This window comes from Haemorhous mexicanus, chromosome 17, assembly GCF_027477595.1.
Source record: "Haemorhous mexicanus isolate bHaeMex1 chromosome 17, bHaeMex1.pri, whole genome shotgun sequence".
In the NCBI taxonomy this organism is placed as follows: domain Eukaryota; kingdom Metazoa; phylum Chordata; class Aves; order Passeriformes; family Fringillidae; genus Haemorhous; species Haemorhous mexicanus.
Genome location: NC_082357.1, coordinates 13,932,165 through 13,946,901, shown reverse-complemented (window position 1 = coordinate 13,946,901; position 14,737 = coordinate 13,932,165). Strand labels below are relative to the sequence as shown.

General features: G+C 39.5%; 1 protein-coding gene across 2 annotated transcripts in view; it reads right to left on the bottom strand.

Moving 5' to 3' along the window:
- Positions 1–14,737, bottom strand: part of USP22 (ubiquitin specific peptidase 22) — an 89,813-nt gene that overhangs the window by 46,739 nt on the left and 28,337 nt on the right. The window contains exons 2-4 of one of the 2 annotated variants that reach the window (XM_059862014.1): positions 10,874–11,006; positions 2,015–2,128; positions 1,426–1,470 (exon numbers count right to left, since the gene is read on the bottom strand). In XM_059862014.1, coding sequence (XP_059717997.1) covers positions 1,426–1,470; positions 2,015–2,128; positions 10,874–11,006 — 292 coding nt within the window. The remainder of the gene's footprint in view (positions 1–1,425; positions 1,471–2,014; positions 2,129–10,873; positions 11,007–14,737) is intronic. The other variant, XM_059862015.1, reaches the window with a different exon arrangement.

The following is a 14,737-nucleotide window of genomic DNA, read 5'->3' as shown; positions in this document are numbered from 1 at the left end:
CAGACATAGCTCTTCATTATTTTCTCCCATGTACATTTCTCATTCCTTAGATAATTTTTTGAGGAAACACGTGGTTTCATAATAAAAAGACATAAAAAAGAACCTATGCCATGACTTTAAAGAAAAAAAGTCTACATTGCAGACCCCAGTAATTTGAAGTGTTGTTGTCTATTCCTGGATTTTCTGTGTTTACTGGTCACTCCAGATTAGTTCTTCAGGGACAGAAGATGGAATGTGCAGACTCACACAAATATACATTTGTGTATATATATTTAATGTGCCATTTAACAGTCAGGTAATCAGCACAGAGGCTTCCTGCCTGGCAGTTCCTTTGGGTGATTCTTTGACCTTCTCTACACAACTGTGTGGTTCAAGATGACCAGTGGAACAATCTTGTAGCTGTAATCTTGTAGCTGTAATTCCCTGGAATACAAACTACAGCAGGCTGATGTCCATGGCAGGACTAAGTGGCTGCATCTCAGTCCACAAGGCACAAGTGTATAAATTGATAAAGACAATGTAACAAAGACATTACTCTTTAAATCTGCATATTTAAAAGTAAGGAACTGGGGAGGTTTTCTCTTCCATGGAATAATGAAGATCTGTTGTTGTTGCAGCTGATTCATTTGGTGCCCCAAATACAGATTGAAGGAGTTTCCAGAATAGGTGCAGATCTTGAATAAAAGGTTTTTAAACCTATTCCCATTTTGTCTTGCTTTGAAAACCAGTGCTTTGCGCTAAAAGACTTTAAGGTGTATTTCTTTGTTCTAGGACTCACTATCCTCCTTTCCTCTGACTCCCTTCCCTCAAAGAGGGAACAAGCAGGAAGCAGACTGGGATCTGTAGTAGGAACCAAGTGAAGGCAGCTATCTTTTGAGCCAGCAGAAAAGCTCTCGTTAATACGATGTTAGCTGCTATTTTTAAAATTGGAAATGAGGTTAAGAATGGTTTGAAGTCATATCAGCCCTGACTAAGGCTGTCACATTGAAACAGGATGCCATGGATTCCAGAAGAGACATTACTAGACAGAAGTCATCTGTCTTCAAATACAGACTTTCCCACTTTAAGAAAACATAACCCCCAAGAGGCCACTGGAAATGGAAGATGACAAGCTTTTAAAACTGATGCTTACAAACTACTCAGTTTAGAATAAATGATATTTCCTTTCCAAACAAGAAAACCAAAACAAAAACAAAAACAAAAAAAAAAAGAGAAAAGGTTTGTTTTGGAGGAATTCTATCAAGGAAAGAGCATATGAAATCAAGTCTGCTGCAATTATTCAATCACTGGAACATATCCAAACAAGAGGAAAACGATTTGCACGATAAAACTGGCATTCTTAACTGTGATTCATGTCTAAAATGGCAGGATAATCAGCAAAGGGACGCTTGTTAGTGAGGTGCGTCGCCAGCCCACGCCTCTTACCTGTCATTGTACACTGGTAGTGAGAAACCACTGTTGGGGTGAAGGCTAAAAAAGAAAAAATTAGGGAAAGCAAACTGAATAAAACAAATGTGTGTACATATATTTGTGTGTAAATATTTCTACATAGATACTGTGCGTGTACCCTGAAAGCACAGGTGTGTAAGTAAGCTGGCATGATCTATTTAAAAAAAAAGTTAAAAAAAAAATCATACACAAGGGTGGCATTTCATGTGAGGGGAACAGATTTATTGCCTGTACCATGTAAATAAGCCTAAAGGAGCAGACTATTAAATTCTCTACCTAATACAGATCTAACTTTTGATATTATGCAAGTTTTGCAGGATTAATGGTAGATATTTCTGTGGTTTTTTTTCAATTAAAGATAAAATATTTTTGCTACAATTAGGTGTGGTGCACTTGTTAAACCCACAGTCTGACTCCTGGAAACGAAGAACATCTCTCTCCCATGGCTGTACTACTCTCTCTAAAGAGCTCTTTCTTCCCCTTAGTGTTTTTTTGCCACTGAACAAATGGGAGGGACAGGTATGATTAAAAACAGAAACAAGAAATTCAGGCAGGAAAACCAAACCTTGTAATTTCCAAGCTTTTCGTTGTTCTTCTTTGGCAATTTGTTCCATGTCTTTGTCGTATATGTAATCTTGACACATAAAGCAGTATATACCCCCATACAAAAGGTCTATGGCTGCAAAACAGAAGGGAAGTTGGGGAGGAGGAAAAAAGATGTGAGTTCATAAACCAGAAGGCATTTTAAAGCAGGCTTCCAAGTCAGGCACTCCTTCTTCCAAGCAGTCCACAAAAGAAGAAAAATCTCTACCTTAGAATCTGGAAGGGGAAAAACAAAAAGAGAAAAACCCAAACATTTTTCCAGTTTCGGTGTGAGTTATTCAGTTGCTTCTGGCACAGCAAGAAAACTGTGCAGGACAACAAAGCATCAGCTGCCTTCAGGCTGTTTGTAACCCACAATTTACCCTTCAAACACCTGAGTTACCAAGAGGCATCAGGACAGTGACTGACTACAATGCACACAGAACCAGCCCTGTAAGAGTTCATATATGAATTTGAACTGCCTTTTGCTAAGACTTCAGCCATTTCTCTTCAAGGCCATTAAAATAATTAGGAAGAACCTAGTTAAAATACAGATGAAGGCTCCAACAGAAGACAGCACAGCAAATTCAAAGCTATTTCTCCAGGGGAAAGGTTTTCCAGGGTAGTTTATGCCACAGGTTACTTCTGTCTCAATTTTTCATTTCACACACCCTTTCAGAATAAACAAATGAACACTGACCAATGTTAAAAATATTTTTCTTGCACAACCTTAAACAAAAGAAAGCCAAGAAACAAAATAAATAGCTAACTGAGAAATGTCATTTTATTCCAACATATACCATGGGAAAAGTGCAAAGTAATCATAGTAAACTGCTGATTTTCAATACATAGATATGAAAAAAAGCCACAATCACAGAGTTAAAAACACAAAGTTAAAAATCTGTGAGCACTAACAAATCTTACTAAAACACAATCTGCACCAGCAAACAGCTAACAAATACATCACCCTTCTCTCTCAAGTGTAGAGCTTTCATTTATTTTGTATTTTAATTCCTTTTATTTCCAGATAATAGCATTACTAGAATAGCCTTACTGCAATGGAAACTTGTTTTAAACACAGGAAACTGTTACCACATTAGGCAGCCTGCAAGAAGCAGCATGGAATTACTCTGAAGGGCTCAGTAAGCCAAACCACATGCCATGCAGCAGGAATTCTGCCATGGATCTCAGCAGGCAAACACAGGTGAAGTCTCTGTGCTGCCCTGTTAGTGGGGCAGAGCTTGTGGTGAGTTTTTTGGTAAAAGTTCCTCTCTAACCCCATCTCCTCCATCCTTCACAGCCTCTACCTCCTCACAACTTGCTGTCCCTCTCCTTTAGTCTGTAACAAGCTGCTTTTCAGTCTCCTTCCTCTCTTTTAAAATCACCTTTTCAATGATTATACAACTGCTTGTTACTTCTTCTATTATTCAATAAACCCAATGACTTTAAACAGTTTTCATTTTGCTGATGTGCTCAATTCTTCTGTTTTGCCTCTTTGGACCACTCAGTTTGTGGAAGAGGATAAGGACTGTTACCTCCTACAAAGGCACAAACTCAGGATTTTCATTACCTTGTGCAATGTCCCAACACCAGAATATTTCACCCTGATGCCCAGAGGACTGAATAAACCCCTTTAGCAGAATACTCCAAAAGGAGACAAGACTCTGAGCTGTGGTGGAGGACTGGTAATGAACTATGCAACTGCAGGGGTGGTGTATCACAACTGACAGAGTATTAGAGTTCTACAATATTTACTCCACTACTTATTGCATTACCACTTCTGCACAGTTTTCTACAAAAAAAGCTGTAGAAAATCCAAAATATTGGTCTTAAAACACAAACCCAAATATTGTTCTCCACATACTTTTAAAACATCCCACCAACAGGCCCCTAAAGAAAAGAACAGGGCTGGCAGAATATTGAATAAAAAGGACTCTGTGAGCACTAATAGTTACAATTTACCATCAGAAAATGTAGGCATAGCTGTGCTCAGAGGATTCCTTACTTTTCCTTTCTTCCTGGATTTACATGCCTGAGCAATGAAATAGAGATGTCAAGATCTAAACCAACAAGAGAGCAGAAGGAATTTCTGGTGTAAAGGACCAGAAAGTTTCACAGAAACACTGGTGGAGTTAAAGCTGTAATTGCCCAGCACCTGATTAAGGACTCTTGAGGAAATATCCTCTCTCCACCACACTTATGGGAACAATGCAGTTGTACATTTGCCAACACTTCCAATGTCTTTTTAATGACTGCAGGGGGTTTTGGACAAATTACCTCAAGCACCAGTGACAAGGCAGCCCCACAGGCCTGGCCACAGCACAGAGGAGGGGCAGGAGTTTCTCAAGGCTGCTCAGGCAGAGACCACTAGCAAAGTTTGGGAATTAATTGTTTCAGGTTAATGTAATTTGAATTTTTTGCCTTGAAATACACTTAAACTTTCTTATGCTGGTTGTCTTGAGGTGAAGAAGAACAGAGGAACCACTGAAGGGACTGTTTCACTGGCAGAAACTCTACCCAAGCAAGCAATTCCTTTGCACTGACTGAAGTTACACCACACCCAAAGGACAAAGTCCACACAAAACTTTCTCCCTCAAAGGACTGGGGGGACTGAAACAAATTTCACCTCATTGTTAGGCTAAATCCTTTTTGTTTTAAACTGAAGTGCCATGAAGCTCTATCCCAAACTGAAAGACCTGGCCAGAAAATTCCATAAAAAACACGACAGTAAAACATGAGAATGCAAACATAGCAAACTTCAGCACTGGTATTTGCGTTGATATTTTACATCACAAAACTAACAAAAAGGCTTCAAATTCATAAAAAGTTTGGGAACTACCAACCTAGGAATAATGCCCAGATGTTTTGGATTAAGCCACTGCCAAGCCTGCCAGGATGCCCCACATTCCTCACAATGAACATCTCTTTTAGGGAACTCCTGTGCAATGGCTGCTACTCCCCACTTCAGGATCTGCTTTTCCTAAAACTACTCCAACCCTTCTCTCAGGAAGGTAGAGTGGGATGAAATCAGTGAACTTCAGTTTTAGCTTAATACACATGCAGAATTTATTACCCTTGGAAAATAAAATATACAGCAAGTAGAAATCTACCCTTTTTTTCACAAGGAAGAACCAAAAGCAATTTAAAAGAATCACAATATCATTTTATTAAATTTGATCAATCTAGATTCCTGGTTTAGGAATTCAAAATACCTACTTGGTGATCACAGGCAGAGCAATTTAAGAATGAAAAGACCTCTTGGAATGTAACATTTTTCTCTGCTTTTGTACCTTCTGTCCTGACAACAAGCTTCCCTTCCTTTATCTGATCTCCTCGGACTTCTTTACATACAAAATTATAAGCAGCTGTGACCCAAGAGAGGAATGAAAATATATTTTATTTTTCATTTAAAAATAAAACTATCAGCCTGGAGAAACATGGAGGCAGCACAGGAGATCATGCAGGAATGACAACAACTTTATCTAGTGGTGCAAGGAACACTAAGTTTTAAAAAACAACAGCTCCGGGGTGAAAGTTTAAATCTGGCAGCAAAAAGTCTTCAAACTGCATCTGAGAGCCAAGTTAAGTGTTTTAGCTAAGCCCAAATGCTTTATTTTTCCAACTATATCCACTGATGGGAATACAAGAAAAGCAGGGAAGTGTGCCACATCCAGAGTGTTCATATCTCATCCAGGTAAAAAACCCTGGATGTTCAGCTTCTGTAAGATCCAGGTGAAAAGAACTGACTTTGCTCAGCTGGGAATGGGATACTTTACCATAATATTTGATACCATTCATCAGATTGGAGATATTTGTGAATCGTGTTGTGGTATCATCTCCCTTGGATCACTGGGTGCACTCAAGTAGAAAAAAAACCCCCAGCAGCAACTCAGAATTCAGGTCAGTTTTTACCTGTACTGAAATTAATTCCATTGTGAATTTCTGTGACTCAGTCTTGGCATATTATCAACCTCAAATCAACACAGTCTATGTTCTATGCAAGAAACCTGCATTTTGTTCAACTTCCCTAACAAAGGAGGCTAAATTTGCAATTCTTTCAGACCATTTTAAGCCAACATCCAAAGCTAATGCATGCTCCCTGATTTCTCACCTTGAGTGTTAATCATTAAACCCATTCCAGGTAATTGGCTCAGGTTCCCAAGAAGTGATTTGTTAAACTTCAGCCAGTTCTCCACTGGATCTTGTCTCTGATCTATCAGCACAAAGCAGGCATCTGATTGCCTTCCTCCTGATTTCCTGGCACCTGGAACCTGCACCACAGCTCAGAATTCCTGAGCTGGTAAGAAGGGAGGAAAAGAGGTGGAAAAGGGACTATTCCTGCTAAATTATGATCCAGCCATTGAGAACTCCAGATATTTACTGTCAGGGAAAAAAAAAAACCAAACCAAAAACAAACCCAAAACTTCTTTCTGTTGCCAAAATCTTTTAATCCACATTAAAAACTGTAGTCATAGTCAAGCATTATCCTTCCCTCTCATATTCAGTATCTTCTCCTAATACTTGAGGTAGAACTATTCCATTTTCGCTGCTTTTTCTTCTTTTTTCAAACCAGGAGTCAACAGGTGAGAAGTGTTTTTGTGGCTCTGAAGTCTTCAAGGTGCCTATTGGCCCCATATGGATCTAGAATTTTAATGTTTAAACTCATTTTGCCTGCAATCCAAACATGGCAAGCACCCAATATTATCCTGCAAACCACTTAACACCAGGAGCCAAATGGGCAGCCCCTGTGCTGTACACTCTGTGATGGTTTAGAATATCATCCTACAACTCCACATGAATCCAAGCCAGGAAAGATAAGATGAAGAAAAAATGTCCTGGTGTCCCTATGGAATCTAGATAGAAAATGTGCTTTTAACTGTTAATTTACAGGAACCACAGTGTGTCAAATCATTTTAGGTTAAGTTGTTATGAGTGGAATATTAATTCCAGCTCCTTGACCCCAATCAGAAATACATGGATTGTAAGCCCTATAGCAGTGGGGTTTTCTGCAGCTACGAGTGTGTGTGTATTTAAAAAAACAACAATAGAAAATATTCACTCAGAAAGAATACTAAAACTTCATTTGGTGTCTGCCTCGGAATTTTCAGTCCCAATCAGCAAACTGATAAATTAACCACTGCTGCAGTTTTGAGATGAACTTCATAGAACCAACCTCTCTTCTCTTTTAGAGCTACTGTTCACAGACATCTTCCTGCTTCTGCTACTCTGGGACTAAGTTACTGTGTACTTTCCTTCACTGAGCAGCTGTAGAAAAGATAAGGAAGAGACCATCAATTTTTACAAGGATAGAATCCACCAGCAGATTCCCCAGGTGCTGAACCTGATCTGGAAGGATTATTTAGGAAGATGACAGAGTATGTTGATGGCACACATTCACTTAAGATAATCAAAATAGCTCCAGAAGGATTTCAAGTTACTTAGCAAAAAGGCAATTGCACCAAGAGTGAAACTCCACCCACTAAAGAGGCAGACAAGCAACACCAAGCAGAAAAGAAGTTCTGGAGTCCCTGAATTTAACTCCCAAGTAGCAATATCAGCTCTGGGTTGAACAGCAGATAAAGAAGCACAAAACAGAAGTCATGGAAGAAGTCATGCTGTGCAAGTCATTAGCACAGCAAACTGTCTTAATCCAAAGGGCTGGCACCAGAAATGGACACATTAGAACTGGAAAAGTGAAGTATGATGATGACGATATTGAGAATCATACAAGAGTTTCAATAAGAAAAGGTAAAAATTGTTCAGGTTCCTACAGGTGGGGAAAAGGAAACATTTGACAGTATCAAAACCAGGAAAAATCCCAGAGGAGATCAGTAAGGACTTTGCTCTCACCATTTCACAACTCCTCACAAAAGACACACAGAGCCCAGTGGGAGTATCAGACTGTCCTGGAGGCTGACTGAGAGGAACTGAGCAATGCAGAGATGAAAAAAAGCAGCTCCTATAGCTGGATCTTACCTCACCTGCCCATCACCCACATCCACAACTCACAGAATACATTAAATTAAGTCTACCATTATTAATATACATTGAACAGCGAGGCAGTTTCAAGAGCACAGGAATCACTATAAAGGCAGATTGTGAGTGCCAAATTCAGATGGCTCAGACAGGCAGAGATAGGAAGGGATGTATTTAAAACCACTCTGGAATATGATGCTGGAGCCTCCTGAAAGACAGCAGAGAGCTGCAAACACATCCCTGCCATGCTCAGACAGCTGTTACAGCTGAAATCCGTGGTATTTCTTACAACTGTGATTAAGTGTGCAGCTCCTGCCTGTCTCCATGGAGACTGATGTTGGCTCAGCAAAAAGTCACCAAGTGCTTTAAAATAATTCCTCTTCGTTTTGAAATTTCAAAGCACTTAACTTGTTTTTGCCTTTCAGATGTTATTTTCCCAACTAAAACTGCAGCAGGAAAAGCAACCAAAAGCACTAGTAGAACTACAAAAATATTTTCAAAGCTCATTTTACATGCAGCTGGAAGTTAAACACCAAAATATACATTAAAAAAACGGAGAGAAAGGAATCTCCAAAACTAGAAATCAAGCAGTCACTTGCACAATCTTCACATTATGTGTATTTGTGCACCAAGTAATTTATACTTAGCTGCAGAAGAATCCTTTTTGGGATTATTCAGTAAAGTATTTTGTGCTTTGGCTTAATTAAGTCTTGCCCTTTTTATCTACAGGTTTCTCCTTTTGGGACATACCTTTTCTGACACAGCCTTAATTGTCTAATGCCAGGACAATAACCACAACAGACCCTAAGCAAGAGCATTTTTAAGAATCTCCCTCCTCCACCATCCAGTTTTGGTTTTCCTTTAAGGAAACACAAGCTAATTCACTACAGCAGACAACAGCATATTCTGTCTTGCAGAAAAAAATAACTCGAATTTAAGCTTCCCAAATACATAAACAGCAGCTGAGAATGTGAGCAATTAGATTTTTTTAAAGGTTCTCCATAAACATGGTGAGTTTAGTGGTAAAAATATTACAGTGTTTACAAAGTGTCCACAGATAAACAGGTAAATACTGCTGACAGTCTCAATTTAGCACAGTATTTTTTAAACCCTAAATGTGGCCATAAACTTTTATTAGCACAAAAGGTTGTTTTATATATATATACACACCCACACACCCCTTTTACCAGAAATTCTTCAAGTTTACCTCAAATAATTTGCACTTCCATATTGGTAGATTCCAAAAAAAAAAAAAAAATTCAGCTAATGAATTGACTTTTAAAGCTCTTTGAGATGACACTCTGCAAAAAGCAATTAGAAGATGTCACACAGGGTTGAGTTGGTCTTTTCAGTTTTCAAAGAATGGCTGAGGTTGGTAGGGACCTCTGAGGTCACCTTGTGCAGCCCCTGCTCCAGCAGGGCCATCCAGCACATCCAGGCTGCCCAGGCCCATGTCCAGAGAGATTCTGAATGTATTTGGGGACAGACCCTCCACAACCTCTCAGGGCAGCTTCTTCCAGGCCCTGGTCACCCTCACAGTTTGTGATAATCAGACACAACTTCCTGTACTTCACTTTGTCCTGCTTGCCTCCTGGACACCACTGGAAAGAGCCCAGAACACTTTTTTAACCCTTCTTTCAGGTATTTGCACCCATTCATGAGGTTCCCCTGAGCCTCTCCTGTGAGCTGAGCAGTCCCAGAGCTCTCAGCCACACCATGATGGAATTTTCAGTACTATTTCCCAGTATTCTATTTTTCAAGACATTTACAAACTTAAAACTATACCACAACTGAGCCTCATCTTTTTCTTTCTTGACACATATGGAGGAAGAAACTATAATGATCTGCTGGTTCAAATAATCTTTTCCATAAATAGTAAACTTACACACCCATTTCTTAAGCACAGGAATACACAGCTCTGTTGGCCTTCTGGAGCTTCTCTGTCTTTATTTTCCATGAAGACAGTTTGTTCCATAAGCACTTTAGGAAAAATTAAATTAGAAATGGTGGCCACGCTGGTCAAGAGAAAATTTATACCATGAAATAATGTCTTTTTTTTCCTGTTTCTTACATCACTCCAAGAATGTATTTTAATTTGGAGAAAAATTACATTCATCCATTTTAAAACAGAATTTTAATATGGATCAGGATTTTGCATTATAACTCAATAATGTTCTGAACTATAAGCAATAGGTAATTTGAAATAAAACCAAAGGCTTTTGGTTTTGAACATGAAATAGCACCAATACTGACAGAACAGAAGAACTTGTTGGCCTTGAAACCAGCATTTCATGAGACTGTTGAGGGAAAGGTAATCCATATGAATTAAACTGTTTTGTTACTACTTAGGTTACTGACCCCAATAGAAACAAGAATCCAACACAGAAAGATGAAGAAACTCCCCCCGCCTCCAAACTTCAGCAGTTTAAATAATTCTGATTGCTACTTGATTAGCCTTCTTTGTGAAAGAAATGATGGCTGTTTTCCTCAGCAATAAAAGAAGTGAACATGACCTCCTGAAAAAAAAGTTTACTGAAATAAATGTTCTAGTTCCAGGCATCAAACCCACCATTTTTAACACTTAGGAAAAAAACCCCAAAACTCTGCCTCCTCACATTTTTATACATGACATTAATTCATAAATACCAAGATACTAAGGAAATTTTAAGCTGTGAAGATAAACTTAACAGGGATGCAAGAGAAGTTTAAACACCAAGTTTAGAATGAAAGCACTAAACTAACCCAAACCCCAAATAAAATTATCCCTCTGCCTAATGAGGTAACTACAAGAAAATATCACTTTACTGGCCTGGAATGGAGAGGGATAACAGAGAGGATGATGAGCACCACTGGGATGAGAACTCACCTAAATTGTGTCGCTTTGTCTTCGCGTGCTCGTGAATATGTTTCTTTGTAAAACAGCCAAAGAAGACACAGTAGAGGCAAGAGTGGAGTCTGTTCAGGTGGGCACCACACATATGACAAATGCACGACTTTGCCTGAAACAGCAAAAGAGACACAGATTGTGAGTGCCAGAAGCATCCCCCAGCCCAGGTAACCAGCTCTCGTGGCTGCCCCTCCCTTTCACTCTGGAATGCTGCACAACAGCAGGGAAACTGTTCTGTCCTCAAGTGCAAAACCAGCAGCTGGACATAACACAGAAAACGCCTCCATTTGTCCAAGAGATTTGTAAGTCCTATCAGGGAGCAGGTCTCATGATTCAGATGAACACCAGAACCCAGGGAAAGGAGCTGCCCAGTAGGGAGGAGTTGGGATGGTGGGACCACAGCAAGAACTCTGCTTTTTCACAGCACCAACCTCCTTGATGCTCTCAAAAGCTGCAATATAACTTAGACATTAAAATGTGTGTGGGTATATGATATTTCATCGTTCTGCTGGGAGATTCTGCCACATTCCCTCATTAGATTTTTCGACATTAGTCCAAAGAAGAGTGGCATAGCATCAAATCCATCCCAGCCAGAGTTACAGAAATTGCCATTGCCATTCTGAGACTGGCTTTGGACCAGGAGCTGAAAGCAATGAAAGTTTTCCCAAAACTGCCCAGAATGGGCAAGTCTGAGGAAAGTTGCCCTGATTCATTGGAAATTAATAAGCACATACCCCTGATATGACAGTCTATGACAGCAACATATTTTAACAAGTGAGTCTTAAGGACTAAAAAAAGTCACTGGAAGATTAAATAGACTTTTTGACTCCTAATCATATTTGAAGCACTCTAAGCCAACAGCATCCAAACTCATCTCTTAGCATTAAACTAAAGTACTTCAATCATTTTTAATGACTCTGTTTAATAAGAGACTTAGGAGAGTTTTGAGAATAAGTCTTTCACTCAACCACACTTAAAGTAATTTAAGTTCAATACCATCCGACTGGAAGTTACAGACAGGAGAAATTCCTTGCAGTAAATTCACTTTTCATCTCAGAACTGCATTCAGACCTGCGTCTGAGGGCAACTGAACTTCTGTAACAGCTTAGAGCTACAAACAACACTTAGAGGTATGTCTGATTTTACAGTCTAATCTGAAAATACTATTTCTTTGCTTGTCAATACAGAAAGACCCTTTTCTCTTCATACTAAAAAAATAAGAATTTGGATTACTAAAATCCTAAGATATCATCTAACCCAGGCAGAGCACTTCATCAAAAACAACCCACAAAATTCTTCAGTAATATTTGCCCAGTCTGCCACGACTTAAAATTACTGCTGAATAAATGATGCACAATCTTGTTCTCTAGTCTGGCATTTTTCTCTCAGAATACTTTTGGCTTTTTAAAAAAATCATCAAAGCAGCTTGCAATATGTTGCAGCACGTAATTTATTTTCAAGCTCCTACAAATTAAGACTTAAATTCTGAATCTCACATGTTGTGTATTCAAAGTTATCATAAGTTGTTAGGGGAAAATGTTGAATCGAACTCCACACACCTACAGAAAGAAATATTTTAAAGTTGGGCCAAAAAAAATTCACCACCACCAGCACAATTTCCATCTTTAGAAAAATGCTGCAGAACTGTCAAACTGTTGCCTAACGGCCGCTCGTTGGCTGCAAAAGCTAAATAGGATCAGCCTATCTGTTAAGATTGCTGCTATGACAACAACTCCAGCAACCAGCTATTTTACTGAGCCAGCCAAAAATAAATCTTTTAGCATTAAATGTATTGTAAACACATGACATAACAAGCATGTAAAAGCTGGTCATTTTAGGCTAAAAGGCAGAAAATTCACACCCGAAAGTGTTTTTATTGCAATGGAAATTAGGAGAAATTGAAGAATGTATGAGGAATTTAGTGATGGGTTGAAAGAGCAGTTCAATGACCTCCTGAAAGGAAGCTATTTTATCCATATCCTCTGTTTGTTCAGTATAGCTCAAGGTGGCTTTTCAAAAGTTGTAAGAAAACAAGGTTAAAAGAGAGAGTGTGGAAAGAAATCAATATCAAAAACCATAGTGGCTATTCTTAAACAGATTAGCTGTCTCCTTGTCATGTGTCTGTGCTTTTAAACAATTTGCTAAGTTAAAACAAAGCTGCCACTCTCCTACCCCACCCCAAATAATCAAATTACTTTGTTTCATAATACTCCCACCCTGCTCACATCTCTTGAGGCTACAGTCTTAAGATGAAACAGAATACTGCAAATGAGTAATGAGCAGCAGTTGGATCCATACAGTCACCAGCTTGTTTTAAAACAGCATTCAACTTTTTAAAAAGGCAAGTTAGGTCTTACTTATGGTCTGGATACTTTAGGGAACTCAACCAGGATTTCAGCTACAGAGTCAACTTGTCACTTCTCCTCCCCCAAGATACAGGAACATCCCTTCCTTATCCAAGAGTTTTCCACTTCCTTTACACTCTCTCCCACTATTATTCTGCTCCCTTCCTCCTTCCCTCCTATATTATCCTCAAGCACCCAACTCTCCATCTGTAACCCCATCATACACAATCCCTCATCTTCATGTCCCCAGCCAGTCTTCCTTCATTCCACACTAAACCTCTGTCTGTTCCCTTTATTTTTGCTCTGATACTCCAACAAACCACACAAAGAAACCAGAGGAGGCCGTGAATGTTTTCCTTCTGGAAGATTATAATCACATTTTTAAATGATAGGAAAGAATGGTCCTGCACAGTATAAATGGTGTGTGCACATACAGAGAGTTACTGATAGTTCTGACAGCATCTCAATTCCTCTGCAATTGAGGAATTCCCTCAATTCCTGTATTGCTGCCACGGCTGGGGCAATCCACAGGCCCAGCCCCAGCAATGGTTTTGTACCTCTACAGAGGAGGTTCAGCTCAGCAAAAGAAGGTGCAAACATTAGTGCATGACACACACAGGGAACTGGCTGGGACCACCTCTAAGACAAGGCAACAGTTCAAAAACTGCTCTCAATGCTGTGAACAGTCATGATACAAAATGAGTTAAAAAAGAAAGCAGCATGCATCACTAGGTCAAAACCTAGAGTGCTGACACTCCAAATCTTCCCAAATTGTCAGAACAGCTTATTAGTAGTTTACCATCAAACCATCAGAATAGCAGTGGAGAAAATGAACACATCCACTGATGGTCTGCTCTTGCACTTCTCAGTCCAGCAGCTCCTGCTCTGCTGTCCTAGGCCAGCTCAGGCTCCACCTAAAGCAGGCAGCTCACACAGGGCAGGAGCATCAGTTGTTCTAAAACCCACAAAGCTGTTTCAACCTCATGTAATACTGGTTCCTCAAACCAGCCAATGGCAATGGAAATGAACTATCCCTACAAAGCCAATAGTGCAGGGAAAGCAAGAGGCATCCAGTGACCTGAGCTATCACAAACTCTCCTTCTGTATTTGCAGCTATTTCAGAAATAGCTTTAGAAGTACAATTTTTATTTAACTGTATATGAAAAGAGGAAAACATCTTTTTTGAAGTTTTCCACTGTGGTACTTAGGAGTCTTGCCTCTTATGCTCACACTAAATATATCAAAGCACTTGGAGAACAGAGAGGTTTTTAGCTACAAGCTTGTAAGCCAAAGACCTCCTACCTTTCACAGTCTGCAAAACATCACCACCACAAAGGTACAGGAGAAAAGATGCTCGAGGTAACACCAACAAGACAGTGGGAGGCTTGGGAGGTTAAAAGATCATAAGGAAGGTGTTGCCACCCTGTAGGTGTTCACAAGTAACTCAAAGAAGCAGATTCTTAAGGCAGTCTTAAAGCAAACACGAGTTATGAATTCC